The sequence below is a fragment of the Primulina huaijiensis genome, chromosome 3, assembly GCF_012295235.1.
Source record: "Primulina huaijiensis isolate GDHJ02 chromosome 3, ASM1229523v2, whole genome shotgun sequence".
NCBI lineage: Eukaryota > Viridiplantae > Streptophyta > Magnoliopsida > Lamiales > Gesneriaceae > Primulina > Primulina huaijiensis.
In genome coordinates this window covers 18,346,065-18,373,288 of record NC_133308.1, presented here as the reverse complement: position 1 = coordinate 18,373,288, position 27,224 = coordinate 18,346,065, and the positions used below count along the sequence as shown (strand labels likewise).

Genomic DNA, 27,224 nt, shown 5'->3' with positions numbered 1-27,224 from the left:
ATTATCTTTTTATAGAGTTACCTTGATTGCTGTTACTCACTCGATTTTCAAGAACATAGCTACACTATGCTGCTCCTGGAACAATCACATAACTTGGAAAAATACTTTCAAAACCTGATAAGTTTGAAACAGCGAATTCTTCCTTCCTATCTATATTTCGATCACAACAAATTTGCTATCGACCTCATCTGCGGCCATCATTTCAAATCCTCCAGTACATACTCGTCAATCCTCCCTTAAACCGATCAAGGTGAAGTTCAAAAAGATAAAAGAACGCTTTTTCTCAGCTCGGCATGCTGACGAAGGTGATTCGAGCGTACCTTAATGGTATCACAGAAGAAAAGGGCAAAATGAAGCAAGGGAGGTTGATTCGACTATGGTAGAGGTGCGCAAAGAGTGCCCCATACGCTCCCGATAAAGATGAGTAATTGTATAAAACAAAGTTCGGTGTGTTCTGGCGTCAGAGGCATTGCGTAGGGATTCTAGCGCGGCGTCTGATCGGAAATTTCGAACGATCACAGAATATGGGACTGGGAAGAGCAGAGTATCTACACGCCGGTGAAAGGGAAACATTTAATTGCATGCCGGAGGTTGGAACACTGTGCGGCGGCGGCGGCTTTTACAGTCATTGGAGATTACATTCGAATGAACGCCGAAAAGAAGCATGTTCTGATCTTTTAGAGAGGTGTGGGTGTTCGGGTACGGGAAGCAAATACCCGACCCACGACCAGTTAATTCTTGTAGTTCAAGGTGTGATGTATTGATCTAAGTCAAAAACTTTTGTGATACGGTGACAGATCTCTTATTTGGATCATTTATGAAAAAGTATTACTTTTTATGTTAAGAGTATTATTTTTTATCGTGAATATCGGTAGGGTTGACATGTCTCACAGATAAAAATTCGTGAGAGTTAAGACTAATTGCATGAGTCGTTACCGTTGGTTTTAGAAACTACTAAATTGCAAGGAACTCGAATGATCACCCCTCCAAGTAGTAATAATAATAATAATAATAATAATAATAATAATATGTCAATCAAATACACAAATTAATATGTCAAAAATAATAATAAATACACACAGCACTATAAAAACTGGAACAAAGATTCATATTCAAAATATTCAACTATAAAAACAAAAATAAAGATTCACATTCAAAATATTTGACTCTAACAATCTATTCAACACATTGATTACAATATTTATTTTGATCTCTGTGATATATTTGATATGGAAAATAACTTTCAAAATTTTCAATTTTAAGAATGTTAGAAAATTATTCATACTTGGTTATTGAAACACTTTTATTATTAATAAAAAAATTGTAAAAAGTGAGCCATGAAATAACAAGTAAAGCACACAAAAAAAAGGCAAAAGAAAAAAAAAACAAAATAAATGGATTTCTTTTTTCTTTAGATTACTTATAGGGTCTCTATGATTATTAGACATATAACATGCTAAAGTTCCTTAAAAAATACAAAATAAATTGATACAATTAAAATATTATCTCAAATTTAATCAATCAAACTAAAAATATTATTATTTATTCAATATTATTTTACATCTTATTCAATATTATTATTTATTCAATATTATTTTACATCTTATTCAAATATTTTAATAATCACAATATTATTTATTCATATAATCCCATCAATCCAATTAAATGTAAACAGTACCTCCACAATTTTTTCTTCCTATTAAATACACACTTGTATTTCTATATATGGCGATGTCACATGCGTTCAACTTCCAAGCAAATTCTTTGAGTTGAGTATAAAATATACATTTTGGAGAATAATAATTTCGGTTTAAAATGCGAATGATAACATTGTAGCCACTTTTTTGGAGTGGAATGATAACAAGTTTCCAGGACAAGAAAAATGAGAAAATCACGACCACCATCAAGTTTCCAAGGGATTGTGTGAGTTTCTTTATTACATTTTCATAACATTGCTTGTAAGCAGTCGAGAGTACCCGTTAAGATTATTTCCTTCACTAGCGCGATTATCGACAATCTGAAAGTAAGTCATCATCGGACGACAGTATACAAAAACAAACTTCACCTAAAAGTATACTAATCTAGCTAGTGACTTCAACAGTTGTGTAACCACTCTCAATCGACAACTTCACGGCATCCAAAACAAGTTGTGTCTTCCTGCTCAGTGTCGGCCACTTCTTCTCAGGTTTCCCACCATGAAATTTGATGTTCTGAACCAGTCCACAGAACTCCATCACCATAAGAGCTTCCTGAGGAAGATCTGTCATAACTATGTGCTCACTCGGTTTCGGCTCCCATCCTGTCACAAGCTCTGTAAATCCTGATTTAACAGCTGTAGTAAACGAAGCTTGTTTCTCCTCAAATGGGACCACAAAATCATGAAAATGCAAATTTCCATTTGTTCCTACAACCGTCACATCCATTGTCAAGTTAGCCAAGAAAGAACAATGAAATGTAGCTACCTTTCCATCTTCCCAGTGCAGAGAAGCACTGCACGCTAAAATGACTCCTGCATTGTTCACAACAGCGCCACGTAATGCAAGTACTGATTTTGGTAACTCAAAATCAGTAGCCCACAAGATTGACCGGATGCAGTACCATCCAACATCTCCAAGAGCACCAAGAGCATCAAGCTCCCCTTTGACACGAATGTCATTCTCCAAAAAGTCTTTAGTCGCTGCAAACGTAAAGCAGCTATGAACCTGCACCAAAAAGGATAGAATTGACTGATATTCACATGAAACCAAAATATACTAGCAAGTAGAATGTTTTATCACTTTACGTGATAGTGTATGTCTGATTTCATAGCATGTAGTTCAAGGGGAGAATTCAATCAAACAGAACTGCAAAAAAAAAAAAAAACGATCTTGTTCCAATATCAGCTAACCCCAAACACTTCTTATATACAGAGAGAGAAAATCCTCACGACCAGTAATAGATGATGAAAATACACATGGAAAATGTGATGCACTCTTTTCAATTGTGAAAGTTTGAAGTTAAAAATAGTCTAAATAATGGAGGTGGGGGGTGAGGGGTGGGTGTTGCATGTCAGGATTCGCCAACAGGAAATTTCGCTACTAAGCCAGTCTTTGACACCATTCTTATAATTACATATTTAGATTGCATTTTACATAAATTCATAGGCAGCTAGATTTCACATCCTCAGTACTTTCACAGATGTTTGTGAAACAAATGATAACTATCCAGTCTCGGCAACACCCGGATTTTGTGACTTCAAAGTCACTCCACATCATCCATCATTCCACCTTAAGGTGAAGACAATCATTCAGCTAAACAAATGACACATCGTAAAAGTTACAAGTTACAGACCTCATCTAATATAGTGATAAAGTTTGTAAAAAATCTAATAAAATGGACTGTAAGAAAGGCCACCAGGCCAGAGTTGAAAGTGACTCTGACGTCCCTCAACCGTACCCCAACCATCCATTTTCCTCACACAAGCTTCCACTCCCTAATGAAACGAAGAATTCTACAATGAGCCACAGGTGCTAACATACACTCCTGCAAATGTAGTATACATTCTCTGACTTCCCCATTTCATGTTGGTGTTATGTAGAGAAAACAACAATCTGAAATAGAGAATAGGAAGAGGAAACAATGTTGAAAAACTCGGGTTTGAGGTGTATATGAAATACTTTCCTTTAAGGTTTTATTTGCTCTCGCTTCTCAAAATTTGCTAATGAATATTATCAGCAAATTACCCCCAAGATACAACAAGCCACAACAAATCATTTAACACAATAATGTAGCAATCATATTGAGTTGAAAACATATATTTATAGATCTATAGAAATATTTATGAAGAGGAGTTGTTTTTTGTGAATCAATGTGTCCTTATTAAACAATGCAACCATTACAAGACACCTTTCATTTAAATAACTGAAAAGAGAGGCAGCAAAGGATGAAATAATCAATCAAGAGACACAATGATTCAGAAAGAAACAAAGAGATTGCTCCTGGAATTTCCAGGCAGCAAGTGGCGTCCCCGCGCTATGGCTTCTGTCCGGAATCACCCGGACAGATAGAGCGCACCTGCGCTCGTCTTCTGCTTATAAGCCAACTAATTACAATCTCCCACTAGATTGTGATATTTTTCCAAACTAATTATGATAGATTTGCATATACAAGAAGGCATCTTTCGATTTTAACCTTCAACTACCGAAATATTTCAAAGTATTTGCAAGACGATAGTGAGCTTTTGCTTTGAATTTCGTCTTTTAAGAAAATACGAGAGATAGGTGAAGTTTCAAATTATGTCTCTAGCTATTTGAGACATGAACTTTAATAAGAGGACTATGTACTCAATCTCAACCACATAGCAATTTACACCGAGCATCTTAGAAGAGACTGATAATATCTCGGTGTGACACCCCGAGACCAGGATGGGTCGACATCTGGCGTTGTTTAACAATCACACAATCATAAAACAATAAGCGTCAAAAGTACAAAATTTCCAAACCAGTCTATTTATTCATAAATAAAAAACATTGTCTTTACAACTCCAAAATAATGACATAATGTTTTACAACGGTGGAATGTAAAACATTAATTACGATGTGGAAGCATACAACTTGAAAAATACTAATAACTAAAATGAAACTTAAACATTGCCAGTGATTTTTCTTTCCTTACCATTCCTAGAACTGAGTTTGTTCTTCATCCTTTAAATGATTTTCATTCTTATATGAGAGGTGATTGAGTGATATGGTTGTCACTTAGAAAGCAGATAAATTCCTCTCAGCCTTTAAAATCATTTTTTTCCAACAAAAACAGTAATAGCAGATATATACATAAATATTCTTATTTTTCAGGAATAAACAGTATCAGAATTGTGCACCGAACATATTATGAATTTCATGGCTAACTGATAATTCAGTCCCTTATATGTTCTCTCATCTGAAGAGTGAGGCCATGAATCAGGAATGTTCAGAATATATATTCCTACCATTAGTTCACAAAGTTCAAAAGCTTCGGAAATACATATTTCATAAATCAGATTTTAACACATATGATACATATATGTTGGTCGATTTTAAAATACAAGTCCACTTACAAAGAATAAGTGTGCCAAAATTTAGATATACAAAAACAAAAACCCACTTACCAAACAAAATAAGCGTGTAAAAACTTTATCGAATATACATATAGATAAGTCCACTCACAAAGAACAAGTGTCACAAAATTTAGATATACAAAAGCAAAAACCCACTTGTTGAAAGATGCCCGAAGAACTTGCTGGATTTTTCTCTGATCGATCGCCTAAACGCAAAGCCTATGCTATTCGGATTGGACATAATTTTGGCTCGATAACTTGGAAAAACTCTTTCTCGAAAATTCTGAAGGAACTGCAGCAGAGTTTTCTTTCTTCTTTTGTCGGCTAGAACTCGAAAATTGGAGGGTTTGGGAATTATTTTGGTGTGGATTTGAGTGTTTGATTTGAGGTATTTATAAGTGTGATTTACCACTCCTATTTTAAATTGTATTTATGATTCATTATTTTTTAAATTAACATTGTCATATTTTTCTTATTAGTGCACATTATAGACTTCATGAAAATGAGTTCAATTATTAAATACTAATAATTTCACATTGATATGAAATAAAAATAATTGATTTGAAAATTATACTAGCAAATTAATTGAAAATAATTTACTTTATTTGAATATATTGTAAAAATTCTAAATTTTGACCAACTATAAATCAAAAGTTTTATTTTGCTAATTATAAAATATTTTCATAAATATATTTTATTTGATAAATCGAAAATTTGGTCACAGTTCGATCACGCATATCACATTCAGTGTCAAACCGATCACATGACATTGACTTGTTCTTACCCATTTAACTACGGAATAGCGATATAACTATTACATAGTTGAGTTACCATCACCGGTGATTCTTTCAAAAGGTTTCCGTCTCATTCTACTAGATGTTTCCTCGACTAAGTCTCTGAAAGACCTTTGTCAAGGGATCTACTAGATTCTTATTGGTCCTAACATTATAGACTTTTTTATAACCTCTAGATAATGTAGCTTTACTATCACAATATGAAGAAAAAGATGGCATACGTTGTGGCCAAAACTCAATATCATATAACATATTTCTCAGTCATTTGCTTATTTGCCTGAAACAGCTAGTGCTAATTAACTCACTTTTCATAGTTGAGTGAGTTATACATGTTTGTTTCTTGGAAGCCCAAATACGGCACCTCCTGCAATTGTAAAAAACCAACTAGTTGTGGATTAACTTTCAAAGACATTGGTTATCCAACTGGCATCCGAGTATCCTTCTAGTATTACAAGAAAATCATTATAAGAGAAAACCATATTTATGGTTCTTCCAAGAAAACCAAGTATTTTCCCAATTGCATTCCAATGTTCGACACTTGGGTTACTCGAGAATCGTGACATTTTGCAGACTACAAATGTTTTGTCTGGCCTTGTAAAATGTGTAGCGTACATCAAGATACCAATCACACTAGAATATTCTAGTTGTGCTACTTCTCGGTCAGAATTTTCTAGTAATTTGATGCTAGTATCATATGGGGTGTTGGCTTCTTTAAATTTTAATTGACTGAATTTAAGCACCTTCTCAGCATAATGAGACTGACACAACGAGTAACCCTAACCAAGAATTTTCATCTTAAAATGTGAGATTATATATTTCTTAGTTTTATTTATATCCCTTGCATATTTGTTCCAAATGTAAAGAAGTCATAAAATAACACCAAAATCACTTGTAAATTTTGAATATATGCATTTATCAGCATTATTTTATTTAAAACATTAGATAAAATCACAAAATCAAACTTCTCATGCCACTGTATTGGAGCTTGTTTTAATCCATGAAGCGACTAGACTAACTTGCAAACCATTTTTTCATTACCAGGTAATATAAACCATTCAGGTTGCTCCACATATATTTCTTCATTTAAATCACCATTTAAAAAGGTTGTCATAACATCCATTTGGTGTATATGGAACTTATAAATCGAAGCAATGTAGCAAACAACATTCTTACGGATGTTAATCAAACTACATGAGTATATATATCGAAATAGTCTATACTACGTATTTTTTTAAAACCCTTAATTACAAATCTAGTCTTGAAGGCTTGTATAGACCTGAATTTTTTCCTAAACTCACATTTGTTGCTTATTTTAGATCCCAAAAGAAGGTCAACAAAAATCCAAGTTTGGTTAGACATTATTGAATCTATTTCATCATTTAGTGCCTCTTTCCAAAAGAAGAAAGCCCCGGATGACATGGCTTCAGTAAATGTCTTTGAATCTTCTTCAATATTAAGCAATAAAAGAAGTTTATCAATTACACAATTTCTATCTTCTTCAACCAAAAATGTTAAAACTTGAGGTGAAATAAATGCTGGTGCTAGATTCTTATCTTTCCTTTCACGTTGACTTCTCATTGATTCGAAAGATGTCATAGACTCTTTCTTTTGTTTTGAGTAAGTGTAACATGAGATTTTCACATGGTTGAATGCTTATAAATTCCAAATCATCATTAAAATAAAAGATGAATTTATTTTTATAAATTCGACATCTCTTGATTCCACAATTATATCAGAATCAAGGTTCAACAATCTATATACTTTAGAATTTTCAGAATATCCAACAAATATACTTTTAATTCCCCTTACACATAACTTTGATGATTTAGTATCACGTGCTTTATAAAAGGCTAAACAACTCCAAACACGTAAATACATCAAGTTTGGTTTTCTTCATTTCGTATCGAGAAACATGTGTTTTCACATTATGAACACGACATGCAATAAGTAAATCTTCACCCCAAAAATTATTAGGCAATTTAGCATTAAGAAGCATGAAATTAATCATATCCATATAAATTCTATTTTTCTTTTCAGCCAAACCATTTTATTGAGGAGTATAAGGCGTTGTCTGCAAGTGAATAATACCACGCTCTTCACATAAGACATCAAACTCATTTGAAAAATATACACGACCTTTATCACTTCGAACAATTTTAATATTTTAATCTATTTTGATTTTCAACTTCAGCCTTGAAAAGTTTAAACTTATCAAAGGAATCATCTTTTGTTCTAATCAAATATACATAGATATATCTAGAACAATCGTCAATGAAAGTGATAAAATATTTTTTCCTCCTCTAGTCAAAATACCATTACACTCACAAATCATAGTTTTTAGAGGCGCAATGCGCACCAAGGCGCAAAAGGCTCTTGGAGCCTGAGGTGCAAAGCGAGGAACGCACATTATTGAAGCAAGGCACGCTATTAATTAAAAAAAAAACATATTTATATACTATATCATTATATGACAAAAATGCTATTATTGAAATAATTAAGCTTTCCAGAGCGAGAATTCAACAAAAAAAATGATTCTTTGTTTGTTTGATGATTTGACGACCCTTTGTTGTCGTTGTTGCGCTGCTTATTCTTTAGGATGCTTGCTGTTGTTATGGATTTGATCGTTGTTGCCCTGCTTCTTATTTTTTAGGGTTTATGCTTTGGGCTTTTATCTAAACCAGCTTTGGGCTCTAGGCTTTGAAGCCCATTTTAGTTAAAAAAAAAATAGAGAAGTTGGGCCAGCCTTCACTCAAAATACAGAAGCGCAATTTTCTCGCTTCAAGCAAGCCTTGCGCCTTGCAAGAGGCATGCACCTGAGAGGTATGCACCTGGGTGGTTACCCAGGTGCGTAGGGTGCGACTTGCGCCTAGGCGCAACCAGACCCACGCTTTTTACAACTATGTCACAAATATCAGTATTAATGATATATAATTTTGTGTGTTTCTGTAACGTCCGAAAAATTAAACCTACGCAAACCACATGCATGCAAATTATTTTAATTGTTTAATTGTTTTATTTAATTGATTTTAAATGGTTGCATGATATTTCCTATATGATTAAATGTATGATTGCATGATTAAATGATTATATGACATTATTTCATGAATACGGATTTTACCCAAATATTCGATAATAGGCAGGGGAAAGGAGACCGGAACGACCAAAACAAGAATATTTATTTTTCATTAAATATTTTCAAAGGCTTCCTAATATAATTAAAAATGATTTAATTTTTCTAAAAATGTTAAGAGTTAGAATTATTTTACGAGTCGAGCTCGATTTTACCCGGGAAGCCGGTTTTGGGCAAACAAGGGACTTTTAAAATATCAAATGCATTAGTTTTGAAAAGTAAATTTTACAAACTTTAGTTTTTTAATTAAATAAGAGTTATTGGGCTCAATTTAACTAAATTGAGTAGGCCCAATTGCTCCTAGACTTAGAAGCCCAAAACTAAAGCCCATTAACTTGCAAATTAAATCTATAAAAATGCAATCTTAGGTCTTTTGAGAGCACATAGGAGCCGAAATCCTCACAAACTTGCACACACAAATTTCGAAATTTGGAGAGGAGAAAAGCTAGGGTTCTTCATCGTCCGGTCGTCCATCTTCGCACCCTTGCCAACGATTGAATATTCGAGCGTTACAAAGGCACGTTTTCTAAACTCTTTTAAACATCATAAAAATCATAATATGCATGTTGTGATTGTTAATGCATGAAAAATATGGGCGTTCAACTATTTTTACGGTAGAACGATTATTATAAAAAATATGATGTTTTTACGCTCGTTTTGAAAACGTTATGATTCCAAGGGATAGGCTGCCAACTAGGGATGATTTTTGAATAAAACTTGAAAAAATTTAAAGGAAAACACATGCTGGAAATCGAGGGGAAGGCTAAGGAGAGGCACCTAGGGTTCATGTGCTTGTTTGGGGACTAGGCGGCTCGATAGTTTGCATGGGTGGTTGGGGCTCGGCTAGGGATTGTGCAGGGGCCTAGTCTGGGTGTGGCTCGACCCTAGGAAAGGTCCCAGCACGACCAGGACGTGCTGACAGCAAGGAGGGAAGAATCCTTAAACCCTAGGACTCTTCCCATGTGTTCGCGTGGTAGGAAATCGGTAGGAGGGTTGCATGGCTAGCTTGGGGCAGGCTAGGTTTGTCCATAAGGGTCCTAGGAAGGGGGCTAGGGGTCGGAGCTTAGGCTGGTGCAGCGGTGGCTCGTGAGGAGGGCGGCCGCAGCTGTTGAAGGGAAGCCTTGCGCGCAGGTCCGTGGCTGGTGTTGGGGGGCTGTTGCGTGGCTTGTTGCGCAGATTAAGGGCTCAGTGCTGGTCTAGGCTAGGTAGGCGAGGGTCCAGTGTTGTCCAGGAGGGTGTGCGATCGTTGGTTAAGGGAATAGGAGAGTCCTAGTCTAGGTAGGACTCCAACAAACCTTAGAATAGGGGCAGAAGGTGTATGGCTCACGGGCAGGAGCTCTTAAGTGGTTCTAAGGGGCTGCTTAATGGGGTAGGCTTGGTCAGTAGGGTCCATAAAAGGGTTGGCTAGGGTCTAGCTCGAGGTGGCTGGGGCGTGGCTCGATAAAATAGAGAGATGGCTCGGTGGTTTTGAATAAGGGTCAAAAGTCTAAAATAAATAAGGAAAGTTCGAACCATGGGTCAATGGGTGTGGTTCATGGCTCACAAGGGTAGTTTAGGTAATAAAAAGTCTATGTTTAAAATATGAGAAGAAAATATTAAGTTTTGAATTTATTTAGAAATTAAACGTCTCACGAATTGTTAATTAAAGAATTGATCGAAAAGCCTAGAATTAAGCTGAATAAAATTATGAAAAATTAGATTTAAGCTTAAATAATTATTTGGGATGAAACGATGTCGTTAAAAGTAAGAAAAAGATGAAATCGAGAATTTTTACGTCTAGGAGCAAAACGATCATTTTACACTTGGGTAATACCTAAAAGCTTGGCAGCGGCCCGAAAGATCATAAAATATGTTAAATGATATTTTATTATTTAAAATGATGATTTTTATGAAAATATGTTATTTTATGATTTATGGTAAAGCCGTGCAATTTCTACTGTAAAATGCTATTTTTGAAAAGTCATGATATTTTACGATTTTCTTTACTGAGAAACAAATGTTATTTTTCAAAAATGGAAAATAAAGGAAATTTTATGATTTTAAAAGAAAAGGAAAAATATTTTGAGGGATGTGAATTGACTGTGACAAATGATATATGATATGTGGGAGATCCGTTCTCAGAAAGAACGGTGAACTTACAATTTTGTTGAGATGTCGTGAGGACCAAGGCCCCAGAGGGACCCCGACGATCGTATTTCCATGGTGGAGCCTAGTGGCCACCCCCATGGGCCATGTGGAGCTGAAGACTGATCAGTCGACCAAAAGATAAAAGCTAGTCACTTTCAAGGATCAAACTTCACCCAAAATGATAAAAGATTGAAAGCTTTACAATTAAAATGATTTTATGATATATGATTAAAAGTTATTTTTAAAATGATTTATTATGCTTAAAGGTTATTTTAAATGGTTTATTTATGCTCAAAATCTATTTTAAATAAAAATGTGATTTTTAAATGCATGTGAGTGTATATGTATTATCTGCTATTCATGTTTAGAAAATGCTGAGTCATTAGACTCACTAGGTTTGTACGATGCAGGGTTTGATGATTTTATGGGAGGCGCTGATGATTGAATGGATCAAGTGCAGCAGTACACTCCCGATGGCCATTTTATTCCGCACTAGCTTGTTAGATAAAATATTTAAAAGATTTATTGTTAATGATTCTAGTAGAGATATTTTTATGCTTTACTTTATTGTTAAAGTAATTTGATTTATAAAATGTTAAATTAGTGAATGGTGATTTTCGAAGTGTATGTTTAGGGAAAAAAAAGTAGAGGTCGTTTCAAATTCGTTCAGCCTTTGGAAATGGTTTCTTCGTCATTTTTGCTCGTATGCAAATTTCAACAACATTGGCATTATTGATTTTGATTTCTTTTTTGTACCTGCAATCACTTTGTTGACCTTTCTTTCAACAATTAAAACATTTTCCAAAGAACTTTTTCTGGCCATTTTCTTACTTCTTGAACTCTTTGTCATTATTTACCTTGAAGTACTTTTTGAACTTACTTGCTTCAGAAATATTAACTTTAGAAAATTCGTTGACATTTCCCTTAGGATCATGAAACTTGGTCTCTTCTTCGATCCTCAAATGTCTTTGCTATTTCTCCAAAGTTATATCACTTTTGCTATGCAAAAGTTTCTTTCTATAACTATTCCAACTTCGGGTAATGTAGAAACAATAGTCCCCACTTGAAATGATTCAGAAATGTTCACTTTCAACTCAAGAAGCTTGGTAACATTGAGTTGCAGTTCATATATTTGATCAAGAAAGGACTTTGTATCATTCATGACAAATTCAAGATATTTCAAGATAACGTATTTGTTTGCACCTTAATTTTCAGTCTCGTATTGGTACTCAAGTGCATTCCAGATTTACAGTGGAGATTCAATTGAGCTGTAGAGATCATAATCTATTGGAGAGAGTGTTGAGAATGTGATCACGGCATATCACCATGTCCTCTCCGTGCTTCTTCCGTGCAGCCTTGACTGCTTTAGAATCATCATCTTATGGTTCAGGAAGTGGCTCCAACTTTGGATCAAGAATATATGCAATCTTGAGAACGGTAAGCAGAAAGAATAATTTTCCTTTCTAGTGGGTAAAGTTGGTGTCGTCGAACCGATCAAGTTGAACACATGGATTGAGAAAATAAGTCATTTTTTTGGGTCTCCATCGCATAAAAAGGCAAAACCTTAAAGATTGTTGGTGTTAACTAGAGAAAACAACAATCTGAAACAAAGAATAAAAAAGAAACGGTGTATGAAAAACTCGGGTTTGAGACATATCTTTTAAAGTTTTATTTGCGCTCACTTCTCAAAGTTTGATAATGAGTTTTATCCGCAAATTACCCCCAAAATACAACGAACCTTTCAACACGATAATGTAGCAATCGTATTGTGTTGCAAAACATATGTTTATAGATCTGTGGGATTATTTCTAGATAGTTGTGGCTTTTCATGAAAATCAATGTATCCTTATTAAACAATGCAACTATTACAAGACACCTTTCATTTAAATAACTGAAAAGAGAGGCACCAAAAGGATGAAATAATCAACCAAGAGGCACAATAATTAAAAAAGAAACAATGAGACTGGTCTGGACGCTGCCTGGAATTTCCAGGCAGCAAGCATAACGCGGGGCCGCCTGTAGCGCTATGGCTTCTCTCTGGAATCAGCCGGACAGAAAGAGTAGTACGGGTGAGCTCATAAATGGACGGCCCCACGCTACTTCTGAGCCAACCAATTACAATCTCTTACATTTCAAGATCTTGAATGGTGGAAATCAGATTATGCCGCAATCTTTACAAAGTGAAGAAAATTCTCAAATTCATGTATAGCACTCAAAATGGAATATGCTTTATTATGAATAAAATTGCATCTTCACGAATAATAATCAATTACTGAGAGCAGAAAATGTACGCACCGACTTGAGTTCCCCAAACTGAGAGGAATCAGATAGAAATTCCTTCATTTTAAAAGTCCTGGGATTATGCATCCACATGGTACCGTCCATGATCTGAACCCCACCCGATTCGCACGCATCTAGGATTATATCCAGTTCCTTCACATTCAGCGCCACGGGCTTCTCCAAAAGCAAGTGCTTCTTCTTGCGGGCAGCCCGGACTGCCCAGTCAACGTGGAGGCTAGTGGGCAGCGGTATATATACTGCGTCAACATCCGGGTCGTCCAATACAGCATCGTAAGATCCGAAAACCTTAGCTGAATCAGGGAAACCGTTTTCTAACGCGAATTTGGAGGCTTTTTCGGAGGAGCGGCTGCCGATGGCGTAGAGGACTGAGTTAGGGGAGAGGGTAATTGCGCGTGAGACTTTTCGGGCTATGTCAGCGCAGCCCAAAATACCGATTTTGATCGGCGGCGCGGCCATTTCTAAAGCTGTGGGTTGATAATGAATGAAACGAATTAATAATAAAAATAAATTTGAAAAAAATGCAAGTTTAGGAAGAGAGGTATTGAATGGCCGGTTCAAACATTTTAATTTGTTTTCCCAATTCAGTGTTTCTGTCAATTTGATGACTCAAGTAAACGGAAGAATGCTTCCACAACCACAAAATTCTTTCATTCAATTAATATCAACAACAAAAATAAAATTTAATATGAAAATAATATATATATTTTTTATAATCGGATTTGATTAGAGTAATGTAAAACAGTTTGGAGATTTCATTTGTGAAATTTGATTCCCCGAATTTTCTTTCCAAATATCCCCAAATCATTTCAGTACTTGTGAGACAGTCTCACGAGTTTTTATCTTTGAGACGGGTCAATCCTACCTACATTCACAATAAAAAGTAAAACTCTTCACATAAAAAATAATATTTTTTCATGAATGACCAAAATAAGATATTCGACTCACGAAATTGATCCGTGAGATCGTCTCACAAGAGTTTTCGTGCCTACTTTATTGTTCTCCACTTCTCCCAAGCGAAAGAAGATGCATAAATTTTACATAGTTGTGAGACAATGTAAAGAAAAATGGACTATGAAAAAATAAAATAATGTATTAAGTGTTATTTCAGAACTTAACATATTTAAAAAAAACCAGATGATAGAAATCCATGGCTCCTAAACAGCATAAAGTTAATTAAACAAATTCAAAACAAAAATAAAATGAAATTTATTAAAAAATTTAAAACAGAAAAATTATTCAATCGAATTTAATAAAAACTATTCAAAGATAAATGTTTCACATAAAAACTATTATATAAATAAACGCAACATGTGCTCCAATATACTAAGTATAATCGGTATGGATTTTGACAACTAAAAACATAAGTGTACACCATTACCATCAAAACCAAAAGATCGATGAACAAAAATATATACTATCAACACAGCACATGTCTCTTCATAAAAACCGATAATAATTGTGTAATTCAAGCTTATAGACCTTTAGCACCTCTCCACATAATGCATGAATCTTCTTCAAGTCATGAATATGATGTTTGTGAGAAATATGATTTCCTCTCGCTTCCTTGCACATACCCCCAACTCGATCACGTTTGTAGTACCGGGTGGCTCGAGATTCCTTAACTCATATTTGTCGTCGATCATGATATAAGAGATATGGGAATCCCTGTCATCTGGTTCGCTTCTAAGACAGTGAACCTGGATCACAACTCTTGTTAGATATTATTCACACTCTTTTCATTTGCATGCCTCATCTATAGAGACATTCCTTCTTCCATAATTTGATATTTTCTCGATAAATTAGGTATCCCTGCAATAGAATTAGCTACTAAACTTTGTGTTGGGAAAAGAATGTTTTATATCAAGTTCAAAAGTAGTTTTTGGGATAACAAAATATGGCATCTACGTACATTTTTAATAATAGGATTTGGACCTAACTCAATTCCAAAAACTAGCTCATGGAAAAAGGGCTGTCCAAGTTCATATATACAACTCTCAGTAATTTTATCCAACTGATGTGACACAACTAACACACCTCCTCACGGCAAAAAATAACATCTGAACCGTAAAGTTCACAAGTGGCCCTTTAACGTACCGTACTTTTACTACTTAAAATTTGCGGAAAAATATAAAATTTTCTTAAATAAATCGTGAACCTTCAAATTTTGATAAAGTAAACTGTACGTCTCAAAAATAGTTGCAACGGAAGATCTCAAAACAATGTTTACCAAAAGTACTTGCAAGGTCATCAAAACAGTAACATAAATCGGAGTATTTAAACAGTTCAAATGTCATTAATTTGGGCGGTCCTCGGATCTAGCCTCCCGCTCAGTCCAAGCCTGCTTCTTGGTCCCCACCTCCAGCCTCCTCGTAAACATCCTCACCTGTATCGATCAAGTCTAGTGAGTCTAAAGACTCAACACGCATAAACTGGTAGTAACAAATAATACGTAATAAAACCACATGCAACTTCAAAACAGGACATACAAACTTGAACTTGAAATGAACTGGAACATGCTTACACAACATAAACGTGCCATAACGTGAAAACTTTTCTTAAACATGCTGCATACTAGAACGTACTTGAACATACATAATCTCATCATTTTTCGTAGAAGCATGTTTCAAAGCAAGTGACCCATAACATATCTTCCTGATCAGACTAACCACAGTACTGGGATGAATTGGACGTATCCACTGCCACACACATGAGATCCCCGTTCATAATTTAACGGGCTGATTGGTCCACGTTCATAATTTAACGCTTTCCAATCTCGATCTAACCCCGTTCATAATTTAACGGGCGGATTGGTCCCCGTTCATAATTTAACGCTTTCCAATCCTAAACATAATTTGGTCACAAGACAATTAGCATACCTCAAAAACTTGAAAATATTTTCTTTGCACGTCGAACATACTTACTTGGCGTTGAGGGATTCGTTGGACTTCGACTGGGGCCGCTGCTGCACATACTAACATGAAATTGCATACTTAACTTGCATAGCTTAGACGTAGTTATCATGCTTACTCTCAAACTCAATCATTTCTTACGACATTCTAAAATTTCCCATGACTCGACCTTGATAATCCTTGCACTAAACCATGACATCAAACCCCAAAGCAAACATTAAACTTTTCCCAGAAACTTGAGTGCACGGACCCCATGCCCGGGTCCGTGTAGGTTCGCTAAAAGACCTACCGAAAAGAAGGAAGGACACGGACCCCGTGCTAGGGTCTGTGTAGGGGTCCGGATAGCTTCGCAAATTTTGACATCGAAAAGAAACAAAGGCACGGACCCCGTGCTTTGGTCCGTGTGGGGGTCCGTGTCAGCTCGCAAAAATGGCTACTCGAAGGAAACAAAGGCACGGACCCCGTGTCAGGGTCCGTGTGAGGGTCCGTCTTGGCACTGAAGGTCGAAACCTGCGTGAAAAACTTGACATGATAATTAATTCTCCTCAACCAACCCAAATGGCTATGAATCGACACCTCGAGACCCAGCCTAGGACGCTACGACATTGTACCAAACCCAAGTAAATAATTAAAATTGTTCCCAAGAGCGACAAGCAACAACCAACGACACAACCCGAAATTCGACACCATTTTTCTTCCTACGACTCTTGATTCAACTTGGAGCCTAACGACACAAAATCAGACACCACATAATAATCCCAATATCATTCTTGACTTACCAAAACGTAGCATCGATTACCCGTCGATTCCCAATGAAGCCTGCAACAAATAACTTCAAGAACACAATTTACGTAAAAATCGCAGCTTGAGCAGCCCCACGAAAAATACCATAACTCACTCAATTTTCATCCAAAAATTTTGAATCTTATATCAAAAAGTTCTACGTTTTTTGTATTGAAAGTTTTCTCAGATTCTCGACTGAAAAATCACAGTAAATCAAAATACAGTAAAATTCGAGTTTTCAGATCAAGGGATTTCATCAAAACACATCAAATAATTTTCTGCTCAAACTACAACATCTTATACACATGATTTCATACATAACACATCAAAATAAATACTATGACAAGATCGACGCAGGAAAAACAGATTATACGTGTCTTTAATGTGAAAAACTCACGATACGGCGATACCGAAGCGGGAAGGAAGCGAGGCTTGATCCGTGACGACCGTGGAACGATTTTCTTGCAATGAGATCGATGAAAATTTGCTGAAAGAAATCAGAGGAAGGGGCGGCTGCTCTAAGGTTCCAAGAACCCTAATTTTCTCTTCTCAAAATAATAAGAGTTTGAATGAAACATGTGTGTGTGTTGTGTCGTGTATAGGTGTGTGTAAAAATGTGTGTGTGCGTGAGTTTTGAGTTTAATTAGGGAATTAAATAGTTTAATTACACAATTAAAAATATTAACTAAAAAAATGCTAATAAAAAGACTGATTAAAATGTTAATCCTCACTACAAACCAAGTCCCTAATTTAAAAATAAAAGCATACTTGCTAAACTTTAAGAGTTTTAAAATTCTAAACTCACTCAAATAAATAATTTAGGCTTTTAGAATGCTAAAACTAAATAAATTATTTAAAATACCCCATCCTTAACTAAAATTAAAATACCGCCTTTTAAATTACCAAAATTGTCACCGGTCTTTTCCTCGATCCCACTTCGAATACTCGCCTGAAACATGAAACTCGAAAAACCTTTTACCGTGCATCACATAAACATGAATAATTTAAAATAATGTATTTAAATAAATCATGCACCACTAAGACTCATTTTAAAATTAAATAAATGCCTTAATAATTAAATAAATGCATGGAATTCACGTGTACTGATTTTTTTTGGGCACTACAGGCCCAACTATGGGCAGAACAGGTAACTCAACTATGGGCAGTTCAATATATAACGGTAGATACAGAGCTCTGATACCATGATAAGATTGAGACTGGAACCTAACTCAACCTTAAAAGTTAGCTCAAGAGGGGAGGATTGTCCAAATCCATATATGCAAATTCTAAGAATTTTATCCAACCAATGTGGGACAACTGACACCTCCTCTCACACACAGGAATGAATATCTAGAATGTGAAGTTTACAAGGAGCCCAACTATGAGCAGAACGAATTGCCCAACTATGGGCAGTTTAATACATAACGGTGAAACCTGAGCTCTGATATCATGTTAAGATTGAGATTTGGATTTAACTCAAACTCAAAAGCTAGCTCAAAAAGGGAGAATTATTGAAGTCCATACATGTAACTATCAAAAATTTTATCTAACCAATGTGAGACAACTAACAGAATGGGCAAAATATTGTTGAAGCAAGAGTCAACTCTTTGTCGTTCTATATAGGTGCTTATGGTCATTGTTAATAATACATATCTTAGCATACAATACTTTAAAATCAGTAGCACTATAAATTAAACTTTGAAGTCCTTCGAACCACGTCGTAATGTTTTAAAATACCATCATATTTTGTTAGCAAGAGAGCCCGACATAGCGACTGCTATTAAAAGACACTTATATACAATACATGAATTCAATTATTTCAAATGGATAATTTAGGACATGAATTTCTCATTCATCCATATCAGTTTCGAGAAAAAAAGCGATATAGTTAGGTTTTTGTTGCTAACTCATGGAACCTGTTCAAGTAATTCTTCGAACATGTGTGTTAAACTTGTATCAAAACCAAAACTTGTGTTAAACCGTTCGAGTCCACTAGTTGATCAATTTGGAAAAAAATACTAGCAATCCTTGGGACAGGTTTTGTTCAAGTCCTGAAGTTCACACACATTCTCCACTTTCCAGTGGTCTTCGAACCAAGACCACATTTGAGAGTCAGGTAGGGAATTGGAATTCTTGAACTTGGCCAGCTTTCATCAACTCATGCACCTGCTCCACTATCACTTTTTCTTTCTCGGGTCTGAAATGTCTCTTTTTTGCTTGACAGGTCAAGAGCACGGGATCACATTTAGTTTGTGCTCAACAGCACGGGTTGGGATCCCTACCAGCTCTAAAGATGATGAGATATCAACATTTTTCTGCATGCAATTCAGCAACTCGACCTTGGTAGACGGTTCAAGATCTCGAGCCATTTTTGTGGTTTTCCTAGGATGCCCGGGAACGATTACCACTTCTTCTTGTTCTTCATCTATTGAGTGTACTTCTCTCCTCCCTGGATGAAGGTCGTAGTCTTGATCTCAGGAGCACAAGATGGTACTTCCACAGCGGATTTATTAAATCGGTGGATGTATGTCATCAATGATTCATCCCAGTCTATTTTACTTCAAACAGACTGAAAAGCAGTCTTCTTGTATCTCTTACCACTGCTGAAGTGGTGCAATAAAATGCAACTAAAGTCCTCAAAGGAACGGATGATCCCAGGCTCAAGCTTCTCAAACCAGCACTGGGCCGAGTCCACCTGAGTGGTGAGAAAAGCATTACGCATAATTTTAGCCTTCGTAACAATACAACATGAATACGTTCTCGAACCGAGCCAAATGCTTTTTCGGGTCAATATTTCCATCACATTCTTTGATCCGGACTGACTTGTAGTGAATGGGTAGGGGCACATTCACTATCCGAGTGAAAAAAGGGTATCTTTTTTACTCGGCCCGAGAAGTATAAGAAGACCCAGCCCTTCCTTCCAACTTCTTCACTTTATTCCTTAATTCCTCTAGCTCCCCGGTCCTAGTGGAGGCCTTAGAACTGAACTTTGAACTCTCTTCATTCTTTTTAGACTGGTCCCAAGAATGAGATTCATTTTTAGACTCCTCTTGTTCTCGTTGGGGATTCTTGTTTGGGGGTATATTTTTTGCCATGGCTTCCTGAACATCCACCGCGATCCACTGGGCTATCTTTTCAGGAGAAACAATGATGTTTTGATGCCATTTATTGGGGGGCGATTTCCCTAGGAGATCACTGAATAACAGTCTGGCTTTCAGAGTGATTCCTTTGGGATGATTTTTGTTGGAAACCATATCTACATCTATAGATCTATTTCTTATAGACGACGCCAATGATGAAGCTCGGGTAAATTGAGTGAGCTCGGGTGGGTAATTTATCGAGATGAAGAATATGCTTTCTTATATGTAAGTATTAGTTTAATTATTGATTAAGAATCATTACAAAATTCATGATTGACGAACATGAAGTCTCGGCCAACACAAGGTTTTGGGTTGAAAATTTCGGCCACTTGTTTCTTCCATTGCCCTATCCTTCCGACGCTGCACCGACTCCGGATTTTGGAAATCCGGATGCCATAGTCTCAATGCACAATTCGCTTGCGATTTCTAGTGCAATCCAAGCGAGGAACATAGCTTCTGATCATGGATCTAATTAGACGATCAAGTTCGAAGCTCCGTTCGTAGGGAATTACAAGAAGGGATATCTCCGCTTTAAACTCGAAATAGTTTGGAGTCCATCGTTTTATACGTGCATGTATAATCGCTTCACACTCTATGAATGGTTTTAAACACACGACGCCCAAGCACCATCTCAATTGTCGAGACGTAAAAATTTTAGACTTTCGCTGCATCTTGGGTGTGAGAATTCGATATCCCAACAGTTGTATCAAAGACACGTTATTCTCAATGGTGTATTTTAAATCGTATTGAGTTTATTATTTCTGATAGCGTAAGAATTTTCAGGAAACAATGTGTCCAATAGATAAATGGTTTGTCAAACAGCCGAAATTAAGTTTCCAACACATTCCTTATTCTGGTAACCTTGTAAATAACAGATCGTACGTAGTTTCAAACCGAAAACAAATTGAAATTTTATCTACAAATTTCGTATAAATATACCACGGTTATACCTCGGAAATTCAAATCTTGCATAAGGGCAATACTGCCCCAATTTATCACGGCCCTGGAGGACATGAGATATCGAAATTCTCCCTCACCCTCACGAGTATTTATTGGATCCAAATCTTCGACAACATTCCCTGTATTATTCTTTCTTACATTCCTGATCGAAGAACTGTAAACTCTTTTATCTTTTAATAATCAATACAAGTGATAGATTTTTATGGGTGATATACGCAACAAAATTTCTTTCCGTATTTATAGTATAAAAAACTATCTTCCGATTTTTGTTGCCATATTTTACGCATTTGACGTGGCCCAAATTGGTGTGACAAATGATTTTACCTACATCAACAAACCGGCCAGAGTAAACAATTTAATAATAGTGTTTTTTGCAATGTTTATTCACAACAAAAACAACACCACAATGCAAATTGAAACCAAAAAAGTACAAGAACTGGGCATATGATGCCCATTGGCATACGTACAGTTCTTCAAAATATAGGACACATCACTCCAACAAATAATACATACATATAAAACAACCAATCGCCTAAGGAAGGATATAGTTTTTACAAGTGTTCTTGAATCATACACTCTGAGACGTTCACATATTCATTATAAAATGATTTGTTTACTCCAACAGCTTGATGTTTTAGTCCTATTTTGCAAGAGAAACAGCCTGATTTTAAAAGTTTTCGTGCAGTTGGAGAACCAAGTTGTTTGCCTATTTAATGATTACCCGAAAGTGAAAAATTTCCCAGCTTTCATTCTCTCCTGAGTAAAGCATGGCAAGCAAACAATACCATATCATGATGTTCCGTGGTTGGCATTTGGTAATATGATACCATTCTTGAGTTATCAAAGAAACTAGCCGCAAAAAAGGTCCTGATTTCATATGTTTCCACCCCGAAAAACCTGTAGAGATTACCTCCAATTCCATCAAATTTTCAGCTTAGAATAAATCTTGTGGAGCTCCCATTGCCACGAGTTGAAGGCTTGCTCGAAAGTTGTGAAGCAATCGTTGATCTACAAGAAGACCAAATACAGTTCTTGAAAATAGCATACGACTTATTAGCTCAGCCATTTGAAATTTTCGTCCAGAAGGATATTCCAGACTTGATAATTTTGGAATTTGCCACAGATTGGATACCGGAAATCGGTGAAAAATTTGGCGTGCCAACGGTGTTTTTCAGTGTATTTACAGCTGCAGCAATGGATTTTATAGGGCCACCGGAGGAGCTCAGTACTGGTAATAGGCGTCCAAGTCCAGAACATTTCACCATGCCACCAAATTGGATCCCTTTCCCTAGTATTCTGGCAGCCAGACCAGATTATGCAACAAGTATGTGGAGTCTCACTCATATCCCTGATGCATCAGGTGTGTCCAGTGGCCATCGTATTGCCAAAAGCATAGAAGATTGCAGGTTTGTTGCGTTCAGAAGCTGTGATGAGTTTGATTTGAGTACATAGGTGTTGTACAAGAACTCTATCAAAAATCAGTTTTGCCAATAGGGGGTACTTCCCCCAGTACGTGAAGAAAACAAGAAAGAAGAAGTTAACTCAAACTAGTCCGACGCTTTCAAATGGTTGGATGGACAAAAGGTCAAATCTGTAGTGTTCATCGGATTCGGGAGTGAATACAAGATGCCCATCGAGCAGATACATGAACTTGCATTTGCAATCGAGCTTTCAAGATTACCTTTCTTTTGGATTCAGAGGAATCCACAAGAAGTAGGCAGCTCAGACTTGCTCCCGCCTAGATTCGCTGACCGTACCTTACGCCAAGGCATCGTTATTCAAGGATGGGCGCCCCAACTGGAATTCCTTGAACATTCTGCAATTGGAGCATGTCTCTTCCATTCTGGATGGGGCACAATTGTTGAGTCTATTAGCTTTGGACACCCTTTGATTCTCCTTCCAATGATAATTGATCAAGGACTCAATGCGAAGCTGCTGGTGGAAAAAGAAGTTGGCTATGAAGTACCAAGAAACGAAGACGGTTCGTTTAGTCACGAAACTGTTGCGAGCTCAATGAGACTAGTTGTGGTGGCACCAAAGGGGGAGAAGTTAAGGTCCGAAGCAGCAGAAATGAGAAGGATTTTCAACAATCAGGAGAGCGAGGAACACTATATAAACAAGTTTATAGAGCATTTTGAAAGATATAGGGATTTACAAGAGAAGAACTAGCTAGAAAGAGTAAAATTGACAACAAATCAAGCAATTTCATAGCTCATAGCAAAAATTGATTAGTGCTTGCAGTATGATCAAGGAACAGTTTTATGCAGTGTTTCCCTCATTAGAAAATTAAGATTGATCTGTTATAAATTTTTTAACAAAATCATGTTTCTACACATTTATGGACATGATGTTGGATCTCGGTTTTCTCATGCCCAAAACGCAGCGGAAGTTTAAAATTTTAGATTTTGACATAAATTTTAGAGTAGTCAATTAGTTCCAAATTCTCAGTTTGCCTAAACATAAGCATACGATCTTTGGTCCCTTGAAGGTAGCTCATAACTTTCTTTGCAGCTTTCCAGCGGTATAAACCTAGATTACTCTGATATCTTCCCAACATCCCAACAACAAATGAAATGTCAGGTCTAGTGCAAACCTGAGCATACATCAAGCTTCCGGCAACAAAAGCATAATGAATGTTTTTCATTTGTTCCCGCTCTAGATCATTCTTTTGGCGTTGACTTAAATTGAACTTATCTTTTTTTACAATGGGATCTATAATTGGTGAACAATCTTTCATCCGATAACTCTCTAAAACTTTGTTGATATAGGTTTCTTGAGACAGACCTAGAACACCTCGAATTCTGTCTCTATGTATCTTAATGCCAATGACATAAGACGCATCATCTGTATCTTCATATCAAAGTTTTTAGAATTGAATTGTTTCACCTTATATAAAAAACCCTTATAATTGGTTGCAAGTAATATATCATCCACATATAGAATAAGGAAACAAATCTTACTCTCACTGACCTTCTGGTATATTCATTGATCCTTGGGGTTCTCTACGAATGCGAATGAAGATATAACATCATGAAATTTTAAAAACCATTGACGAGAAGCTTGTTGCAATCCATATATAGATTCTCAAGCTTACATACCAAGTGCTCACCATTACTAGAGAAGAATCCTTCAGGTTGTTTCATATAAACCTCTTCCTCTAATTCTCCATTGAGAAAAGCCGTTTTTACATCCATTTGTTGTAAATCAAAGTCAAAATATGCTACTAATGATAGAATGATACGGAGAGAATTTTTCTTAGATACATGAGAAAAAGTCTGCTGATTTAATCCTTTAGCTACGAGTCTTGCTTTATATCTTTCAATGTTTCCTAATGAGTTTTTTTTTTGTTTTGAAAACCCATTTACATCCAATGGCTTTTACAGCATCAGACAACCGAACAAGATCCCAGACTCCATTAAATGTCATAAAGTTCATATCTTCTTTCATAGCACTAAACCATAGTTTTGACCATTACAACTCATGGCTTATAAAAACGTTTCAGGATCATTTTCGGCTCCAATGTTAAATTTCGATTCTTGTAAATACACAACATAATCACTAGATATAATTGATCTTCTTATTCTAGTAGATATCCTTAGGTTTTTTGGTTAATCAACAATTTCTTGTTGTTGTTCATTAACAACTTGATCTAGTATATTTTCATCAGCAATTTGTGGAACTTCAATAAACCGGTTGCCTAACTCCCGTTTGGTCTTGAGGGGTGTGAATAACAACCAATCTATCATTTGAATAAGAGGGTTGTGAATTAATGCGATCTTTATAAAAAAACTATGTCATTTGATTGATCGCTCTCACTAATCAAGTCATTCTCAAGAAATTTTGCATTTCTTGATTCCATAAGTCTAGTGTTGTGAGATGGACAATAGAATTTGTACCCTTTGGATTTTCGGCATACCCAATAAAATATCTACTTATAGTTTTGGGTTCCAGTTTTTTTCATGTGGGTTGTAAACTATTATTTCAGAAGGACAACCTCAAACGCGTATATGTTGCAAACTCGATTTCCAACCTTTTAATAATTCAAATGACGTCTTTGGGACAGCCTTAATTGGAACTCGATTTAATATATACATAACTGTCTTAAGAGCTTCAGTCCACAAGAATTTAGGAAGTTTGGATCTACTAAACATGTTCTGCACCATATCCAATAATGTTCGGTTTCTCCTTTCAGCTACACCATTTTTGTCCGGAGAACCAGGCATAGTATATTGTGCAACAATCCCATGTTCTTGGAGAAACTTTGCAAACGGACCAGGTGTTGTCCATTCTCAGTGTATCTACCGTAATGGTCTGCTTTCCTTTTATGCAGTCCAAATAAGTCTCAAAATTAGTAAAATCTAAAGTACTAAGTACTCCATCATTTACTATTCTTTTAATTCTTTCTATGGAGATATGTCTCATTCTCCGATGCCAAAGTATAGATGAATCTTCATTTATAACACATCTTTTGATATCTCTTTGAACATGCATAGTGGTGTTATTATTTTGTAAAGAAATAGAGAAAATACCATCAATAATTGTATCATTTCCAACAATATTTGGTATATAAAATAAATTTATTGATTTATCCAAAAACTGGAATTAATAACCAATGAAGACAAGATTTGAAACTGAAATTAAATTCCTAGAAAAACTAGGAACATAGAATGTCTTCTCCAATTTTAAAATAAAACCACTATCATATATAAGGCAACAAGTCCCAATAGCCTCCACATGCAAAGACATCTTGTTTCCTTATTAGATGTTCCGCTCATTTCCTTGAGATTTCCTTAGGCTTTGCATACTCTGCAAGATATTTGTAACATGGATTGTAGAATCATAATCAATCCACCATGTGTTATAAATCATATCAATCATATTAGATTCATAATAGACAAATGAAATAAGAATACCTTCTTTTCAAACCAATCCTTAAATTTATTGCAATCATTATTCATGTGTCCCAATTTTTTACATAATAAACGCTTGAATTCTTTCTTGATGTCAGGTTAGGGTGGAATTATTCTTTTCCCTTGAATTTGGCTTGCTTCTTATAATTTCCTTATGTAGTCATAAAAACATTATCACTTGTTTCCATTAAAAACCTTCCTTCCTCTTGAACACAAATGGTTATTAATTCATTTATTGACTATTTACCTTTATGTGCGTTGCAAGAAATTTTGAAGGTCCATATTGTTGTGAAAGAGTGCATAAAATATAGTGCACAAGAAAAGTTTCAAACATTTCTACTTCAAATGTCTTAAGTCGAGCCTCTATGTCCGCATTTTCATGATGTGCTCTCACACACCTCTCACACTGTGAGCCTTAATGAAGAGAATTCTATAACAAGTTCCTTATCTAAAGACTGAAATTGTTTATCAATAGCTTTCAGTAATTCTTTGATATTATTATTTTTATCGACGTAACCATGCATGCCAGCAGAAATTTTGGTCTTTATAAACATTACTCATTGTCGATTAGATCACTCTCATTTTCATAAAGATCAACATCATCCGGAATGTTTTTTTCAGTAATAGCAGATGGTTCGTCTTTCCGTATAATATAATCAATATCCATCCACCCTAATTGAAAAAAATTTCTTTTTTTCCATATTTTAGAATTATCTCCCTTCAGTTCGGGAATGTCATATTTCATATCAGAAAAATTAGCATGTTGAATAACTGCATAAAAATATAATATGTTTATTATATTTTAAAAATTTTGAGGTAATATCATGTTTTACCAATGTAAATCATGTTTTAAAAATCTAACGACATAAAATTTGTTTGTGGGCTAAAATTTAATTCAATAAGATTTTTGTGGGGATCCGGACGCTAATCATGTTCTTAATCATCATTGGGACTAATTAATCAATTATTATAAACAGGGTCTCACATTTTTTTTAAAATATAATATCAAATGCGGAACGTAATGGAATCACTCTACTATACATATCAGTATAAAAGTAAAATACAAGTCTTGTACTATATACAATCATTGACAAAC

The 27,224-nt window shown here is 35.6% G+C and overlaps 1 protein-coding gene, 2 long non-coding RNA genes and 1 pseudogene across 3 annotated transcripts; 2 read left to right on the top strand and 2 right to left on the bottom strand.

Moving 5' to 3' along the window:
* The first annotated feature begins 1,774 nt into the window (after positions 1 to 1,774).
* On the top strand, positions 1,775 to 2,162 carry LOC140973566 (uncharacterized). The gene is made up of 2 exons (XR_012174653.1): positions 1,775 to 1,965; positions 2,002 to 2,162. It is a non-coding gene; the product is annotated as an uncharacterized lncRNA (long non-coding RNA).
* Positions 1,884 to 14,005, bottom strand: LOC140973565 (uncharacterized oxidoreductase At4g09670). The gene is made up of 2 exons (XM_073436476.1): positions 13,421 to 14,005; positions 1,884 to 2,702 (listed from the first exon to the last, which is right to left on the bottom strand). The coding sequence occupies exons 1-2, from the start codon at positions 13,880 to 13,882 to the stop codon at positions 2,082 to 2,084; spliced, it is 1,083 nt and encodes a 360-aa protein (XP_073292577.1). The 5' UTR covers positions 13,883 to 14,005; the 3' UTR covers positions 1,884 to 2,081.
* LOC140973567 (uncharacterized) lies at positions 3,071 to 13,414 on the bottom strand. Its single transcript, XR_012174654.1, has 3 exons — positions 13,132 to 13,414; positions 12,329 to 12,782; positions 3,071 to 3,590 (listed from the first exon to the last, which is right to left on the bottom strand). It is a non-coding gene; the product is annotated as an uncharacterized lncRNA (long non-coding RNA).
* A 7,817-nt stretch (positions 14,006 to 21,822) lies between the features above and the next one.
* LOC140972528 (putative UDP-rhamnose:rhamnosyltransferase 1) lies at positions 21,823 to 23,387 on the top strand (annotated as a pseudogene).
* Positions 23,388 to 27,224: the final 3,837 nt, after the last annotated feature.

Coding starts and splice junctions, on each gene's coding strand:
- LOC140973565 (XM_073436476.1), bottom strand. CDS start 13,882: ATGGCCGCGCCGCCGATCAAAATCGGTATTTTGGGCTGCGCTGACATA. Junction 2,703..13,420: donor AGTTTGGGGAACTCAAGTCG/GTGCGTACATTT, acceptor TTTTTGGTGCAG/GTTCATAGCTGCTTTACGTT.